Below are 7,531 nucleotides of genomic sequence, written 5' to 3'. Positions count from 1 at the left end.
TCTCAGGAAAAAGTCAGAGGAAGAGACAGAGGTTCAGAATATCCCTCTGCAATCCTGTGAACTTGAAAAAGGGACCAGCTGAGAGGACGATGGCCAGAGTCAGCTGATGGGATGCCCCCTTTCCCCTGTCCTCACAGAGGACTATACTCAACCCCTAGAATGAAGCCATGATCCTGGCTTATCTCCCACCCAGCATTGGCTTGGACTGACCTTTGCCACCCAGAGCCCCTGTTCCACCCCAACCCCACCCTAAGCCCTTTGGACAGAGTCATCCTGGGCCTCCAAGTGCCTGAGACCCTCCAAAAAGGATGGACAAAGGGAGACAGGAATTATCTCCCCCATGCAGAGCTTTCCCTGTCCCTGACTCTGATTCTCCGTCTCTCCAACACACACACATACAGGCCTCTTCCTATTGGCTCCATTCATAGGATGGGAGGATTAAGAGCTGGTAGGGCCCCTTAGACAGAGACAGGGGCAGCCAACTAAGGGAGTGAGCGTGGAGGCCAAGGACCCCACTTTGAATCTTGCATTTGCCATGCTACGTGACTTTGGACAAACTAGACCTCAGTTTCCTCATCTGTCAAAAGAAGAGGTAGGAATACATGAAACTTTACCGGCTCCTCTAGCTCGAAATCTATGTCCCTCTGTGATGCCCCCACCCCCACTTTATGGACGAGGAAAAGGAGGTGACCAAGTGAGCACCACTAACTAAACGGAGATTCAAATTCAAGCCCTCTGTCTCCAAATCCGAACTGCGAGCTCCCTCCTCCCAGGCTGCCAAAGTAGCCAATCCTCCCCTTCCCTTGGTCCTCCAGTATTCTTCCCTGAGCCTTTGGCTGCTTGGTCTTTCTGGAGCCTTGCTCAGACATCAACTCTCTCTGGCCTCTGCTTCTGTTCCCCACTGCCCCAGCACTGGCATGCCCTCCCACACCAGACCTTGGCAGCAGCACCAAGGCCTTACCAGCCCTGCCCCTAGGAGTCTTGCCTAGCTCCCCAAGAACATTAAAGGATTAATAGTAACAGGGCCTGTGGCTGAGGACTGACCATACCTATATGAATATGCTGAATGTAGTGTGTGTGTGTGTGTGTGTGTCTGTATGTGTGAGAGAGAGAGAGACAGAGAGAAAGACACAGAGAGAGGAGGGGGTGAGGAGAGAGAGAGAGAGCTAGAATAGCCCCCAAGCAAGCAGGAAACTCCCTGGTTCACTCTCCATCAAAGAAGGTGCCCAAAGGATGAGGGATTCCTCATGTGCATGCAGGGAATGGGAGATTCTCTTGCAAAGACCAGTCCCCCTGGGGACCAGTGACTCCATATTTTTAAAGCTGTGTCCATGAAGAGACAAGTATGTTCCATGACCAACAGAAGCCCAGAAGCCTGAGCAGACATGAACAAAATTTTGAGTGTTCTTCTCCAATAAAAATCCCAACAAATTCCAGATGAATCATATCATTGCAAAAGAATGAGAATCAAAGAATGTCAAAGCCAGAATCAGGGGGTCCTAGATCTAGAGCTGGACGGGGCCTCAACAGCCTCCTCAGTCAACCTCCTCATTTTGCAGATGAGGAAACTGAGAGCCAGGGAAGTTAAATGATTTCCTCAAGGTCATTCAGACTGTAAGCATGCAGAGGCAATCGAGCACACGGTGTCAGGGACTGTATGCTAAGGGAAGCCCAGGATTTGAGCATAGGAAGAGACGTTGGGGACATCTATTCCAGCTTCTCTCTGGAAGAAATCACACTCTCATATAGCCAACATGGAATCATCCAACCTCTGCCTGAAGACTGCCAAGGAGGGGGTGTCCACAGCCTCTCAAGGCAGCCTGGTCCACTTCAGGACATCTCTCATTGTCAGAGAGTTGTTCCTGACTCCAGGTCTCAATGGACTCTTTCAAAACTTCCATGCAATGCGGCTGGTTCTGTCCTTTGCAGCCAAACAGAGTAAGTCCTCCATATGAAAGCCCTTTGGATGTTCAAACCAAAGTCTCCTGCAACTCCCCTTGTCTTCTCTTCTCCAGGCTAAAGATTCCCAGCTTATTTAGCCAACCCCCAAGTGACATGGAGTCAAAGTCCTTCCCCAGTCTGCACTCCTCCAGATGCTCCATGTCCTCAGACTGGGCTATTGTAGGAGGTCAAAGAGAACATAACTGAGGAAATAAAAGTTCGAGCTCCGGAGCATATCGATTTATTAATCAATGCATAACAAATTGGGCCCAGGCCCCTTCCTCATTTTAGGGATGTACCTCAAATGTAGGGAAAGGCCGACTTTTATACATCAAAAATAATAAAATAAGACCAACTGATTCAAAGAAAGCAATCAGGATACAACAGTAGGTAATCTGATTTCTAATTAGAGGGAAGATTAGGAACTTTCCCAGTTGGGAAGGTGTGAACAGGTACAATTCCCTGAAAGCAGAAAAAATAGTGTCTGTAAACACTAAAAAACATAGAAGCAATAAGTGATTCATCAATATAGGGCCAGTTTTCGGATAAGATATATGGGTTTCTTGAGATGTATAATTATGAGAAAACTTTTTGCATTATTCTCTGGATATGACTGGGTTTGGGTCAACATAACCTAAATCCTTGGTTAAGGATCTCTAAGCCAGGTAGAGGTGGTCCAACTTCCCAGTCATGCTGGGCTCAGTTCAAACAATGCAAGTATTTTCTCATGATTCCCATAATTGAATAAAGTTTTCTCACAAGACAGAAATTGGACTAGGTCCGTAATTGAATAGAAAAGGAACTGAGCTAGGTCCAGAATTGAGTCAGAAGATGGAGTCAATGTGGTTCATTCAATTTCCACAATAACCACTTGCTGCTCCAATCCCCTCAGTTCCCTCAATTTCCTCCTTTTGATTCATGGGAGTGGGCAGCCCACTTATCTATAAGTCAAACCCATAAGGTTTTTCACATCATAATCAGAATTATATGTCCAGCAGTCACAGATCAGACTATTTCAAGAGATCACAATGGGCTAATTTTGAGAAGGGAGATTCCTATATCACCAGGGTAACCAAGAAAATTTCAACATAAATATAAACACCATGAAAGAAAATGGCAAAGTAATGCACTGATGACCCTCAATATTAATTAATATCAAGCTTCCTTGTAACCTAGTAACCCCCTCCCAATGTCCATCTAATCAGCCCATTGTGAGTCCCCCACATCCCATGTAGGCATCTCAAATTTTACTATTCCATTTAATTAGAAAACTTTTACATTATGTCTTTGTCTTATTACTTTATCTGATTTCCCCTTTTGGAGAATATCACTCCTATATTATATTCTGACTACAAATATAGATGAAAATTGTAAGATTTTTCATACTTGCATTCAATTACAGCAAATCAGAGGTGATCCAGTATCAATCTACTAATTAATAGATTTAGTATTGTACTTGTAAAACTGCTGTTTCACCAGCCAGGTTTATAGAAATTTGCCATGAAAAGAAGGGACATGGTTCTAGAAATGTCAATACTCATCCCTTCAAGAGCACACCCAGAACTGACATACATACCATGCAACAGGGGAAAACTCCCTCAGCTCTGTTTGCTTCCAGGCATGAGTCACATCCAACATCCACTCATGTAGCCACACAGTATCAAAAGCAAGGCTCAGAAAGAACCAGGTGGGGGAATTTTCTGTTCAGAAAGGAAATAGAACAATGGGGAAACTGAGTTAAAAGGCCTCACACCCTGCCATGGTCGTCCCCTCAACTTTTCCCAGGCATAGACTCCCATTGGTAGCAGCTCTCAGACTGCAATATGTGCCATTTTCTACTATTGACTTCATGATATTTCAGATGACCATCCCTGTGATCAAAACAAAAAATAATTGTAAATTACAGTTCCAAAAGTTTTTACCTCAAATAGTAAAATTTCACTAGTCACAGCTTAGGGCTTGAATGTTATTAATTTTATCATGCTTTTCTAACAGTCGCATTTCATTTATTTATTCTTTACTTATAGAGAGATAAATTAACTGCATTCTAGGGTTTCAGACATACAGCAAATACCTGATATCTAACTGATATTAATGCACTGAGCAATGCATTTAAAACACCCTATACATTTTCTTTTCTGTTTGTTTGGGGATTTGGGGTGGGGGGGGCAATTAGGGTTAAGTGACTGCTCAGGGTCACACAGTTAGTAAATGTGTGAGTCCAGTTTTGAATCCAGGTCCTTTTAACTCCAGGACCAGTGTTCTGTCCATTGGGTCACCTAGCTGCTCCCACCCTACACATTTTCATAATTTTTATGACAGCCAAAAATTTTCAAATGAAAGCTCACTCTCTATTACAGTAAACATTATTATTAATTTTATTTTTTTAATTTTGAATTCGTTTATTTATTTACTTTTAGTTTACAACATTCAGTTCTCTTGAGTTCCAAATTTTCTCCCCCTCCCTCTCCTCTCCTCCACCATGGCGGCATGCCTTCCAATATGGGTTCTACATATACCTTCACATTAAACATTAGTCAAGTTGCAAAGAAGAATTATAACTAATTGAGTGAACAACAAGAAAGAAGGAACAAAACAAAAGAGAGAGAGACAGAGAGCAAGTAGTTTGCTTCAATCTGTATTCAGACTCTGTAGCTCTTTCTCTGGATGATCTGGATAGCCCCTTTTCATCATGAGTCTTTTGGAGTTGGCTTATAGCCTTGCATTGCTGAGAGGAGCCCAGTCTAAGTTAGTCATCACAGATACAAATGTGTCTGTAATTGTGTACAAGGTTCTCCTGGTTCTGCTCTCCTCACTCAGCATCAGTTTATATAAATCTCTCCAGGTTTTTAGGAAGTCAGTCTGCTCCTCATTTCTTAAAGCACAAGTATTCCACTATATTCATATATCACAGCTTGTTCAGCCATTCCCCACTTGATGGGCATGCCCTTGATTTCCAATTCTTCGCCACCACAAAAAGAGCTGCTGTAAACATTTTTGTACATAGGGGTCCTTTTCCACTTATATGATCTCTTTGGGTTACAGCCCTAGAAGTGATATAGCTGAGGCAAAGGGCACACACATTTTCATAGCCCTTTCAGCATAGTTCCAAATTGCTCTCCAGAATGGTTGGATGCGTTCACAACTCCACCAACAATGCCTTAATGTTCCAATTTTCCCACATCTTCTCCAGCATTTATCATTTTTTTTCCTGTTTTGTCATGTTAGTCAACCTGATCGGTGAGATGTGGTACCTCAGAGTTGTTTTGTTTTGCATTTCTCTAATCAGTCATGATTTAGAGCATTTTTTCATGTGCTTAGAGATAGCTTTAATTTCTTCCTCTGAAAACTGCCTGTTTATGTTCTTTGACCATTTATCAATTGGGGATATTATTATTAATTTTAAAACAAAACATACTCCATTAAATAATGAACAGTTTTCAAATATCTATTTTATCACATTCTTTTGAAATTTCAATTTATAATCTAGCAGCATCCAGATTGTTTTTGTTGTTTGTCTAACAGCATTTCTGATGCAATGATTTCCCAAATTTCACAATATAAAAGAATTTAGAAATGCAATAATAACATACACTGTGTATTTAAAACATGAAGCAAAACTTATTACCAGTCAGATGACATCAATCCAGACAAATTGTCCAAATTATCCCGAATAAAAATCATTAATCTTATCACCTTTGGTATTTTTTACTAATCACATCTAACACCCAGTGTGCAATTAAAGAAACAGAGCACTTCAGATGAGGTCTGACTAGGGGAGGACAGTGGCAGGTCCCCGTTCCTTGAAGCTCTGCCCTTCTAAGGGATCTCATGAACTTTCTTGGCCACAGCACCCCCACCCAGTCCCACTCAGATTGAGCTGGCAATCCCCCAAGATAGCCAGACCTTTGTCAGACAAACTACTGACTAAATACCCCTCCCCCATTTTGTATTTGTAAAGGTGAGATAGTCCCACGCCCTGGCTTCAGTTGGTCCCTTGGTTCCCTTTGATGAGGGAGGGGGAAGGTAAGAGGGATTGTGCCTGAGAGGGCTGGTCACTGAGCCAGAAAGACCTACCCACTCAACGGGCTTTTAAAAATCGAAACTTCCGATCTCTCTCTCTCTTTCCTTCTCATTAAGCATGTGGTTTGAGACTCTGCCAACTCTCCCTTAGGCTTTTAGCAAAGGGGAAGGAGGAAATATTAGGTGTAAAGGACAGCTATTTATTTCCCCCTACAAAAGAAATGCTTGCAACACAAAAGACTCCCAAGATCACATTGAAAAATACCAAGAACCTGTAACAGTAACTTATCACTCCCGTTATAATCTAACTTGAAAAAAAAGACCTTGGCTGAGCCTGCAGGCTGGCTCACTCACTCCTTCCTGTCTCCTACCATTCCTGGGGTTTGGAACTGGTTCAATCCCTGGGCTCCAGCCTCTGCAGGTAGGGGGCTCCCGTAGCTCTTGATGCTTCCCGGACTCGTGTGTAGCAAATACAGCGTCAGGAAGACCAAAGTTCTAATGCTGCTTCTGAAAGCTGCTAGATGTGTTGCCGAGGGCGCAGCATTTAACCTCTCTTGCGTCTCAGTTTCCTCGTCCATAAAATGAGAACAATCATAGCACCTCCGTCACTGGCTGGTCATTGCCCATCAGTCCCAAAGAGGGCAAAATGACATTGCTATGTTAGAGTCCGCTTTCAGCGTATCCGACTGTGGCTGATGAGACCAATATGAGATCGGAATGCTCTGTTACAGGGTGGGCACAAATAGTTCGTGTGAACATTTGGGATGAATTCTTTCAATTTGTGCATCATGCATTTCCCCTGAGCTACTTACTTCAGTTCTGCTTTGCTCATAGAGCACAGCACCCCCTCACAAGAAGGTGGGCAAAAGAGGCAGGGAAAATATATGTATATATCCATATGCATATCTACATATATGCATGTGTACATGTGTATGTACATGTATGCAGATATACACGTGTATAGGTAGTACTTTAAAACCTTATTATTATTATCATATAATTGGCAATGTCATTGCATGATACCATTATTATATTACTATTACCAAATACTGTAGTAAAGGTCTTTCAGACATCAGCAAACTTAGAGAGGGGCTTTTGTGAGCACCAGAGAGCCTCTCTGGAGCCCCCTGACAACATGGGCATTGCTGCTTCTACCTGCCAGGAAGCCCAGACCCATTGCTTCTCCTCTTTCAAGAAAAGTATCTGCTCATCCCCTCAGCACGTGCTAACAGCTCAGGCAGCCATCCCTGGGTGAGAGCAGCTTGGTTGTAGAAAGCTCTCCATGCCAAGCTGTTCGGGTGATAATGAGAAGCAGGCCCAGGCTCCGGCTGCTCAGGGCCCACAAGATCTCCCCCTGCTTCTTCTGAACTCTCTCCAAAGCTGGTCGGTCACAGCCAGGAAGGCTGTGGGAAATGAGTCACACCCTCAGAACAAGCCAGTGAATCCCTGGGGGGCAAGTTACCTATGTAGCAAAGAGATCGTCCCTCCAACTTCTGGCCAGGGTTCATGGAGTGCCTGCTGTGGACCAACCCAGATGTAGGCACTGCCTGTGGAGGCCAAAAAGAAA

The 7,531-nt window shown here is 43.4% G+C and overlaps 1 protein-coding gene across 1 annotated transcript in view; it reads left to right on the top strand.

Annotated features, from left to right (window-relative positions):
• LOC138144711 (uncharacterized) overlaps nt 1-7,531 on the top strand; it is a 49,556-nt gene that overhangs the window by 16,090 nt on the left and 25,935 nt on the right. The window contains exon 11 of the mRNA XM_069066107.1: nt 7-77. Coding sequence (XP_068922208.1) covers nt 7-77 — 71 coding nt within the window. The remainder of the gene's footprint in view (nt 1-6; nt 78-7,531) is intronic.

The sequence above is a fragment of the Petaurus breviceps genome, unplaced genomic scaffold, assembly GCF_028583685.1.
Source record: "Petaurus breviceps papuanus isolate PSGF00001 unplaced genomic scaffold, PetGlider_PUasm1.0 90721, whole genome shotgun sequence".
Lineage (NCBI taxonomy): Eukaryota > Metazoa > Chordata > Mammalia > Diprotodontia > Petauridae > Petaurus > Petaurus breviceps.
The sequence above is the reverse complement of the archived record's forward strand: the minus strand, read 5'-3'. Positions and strand labels throughout refer to the sequence as shown.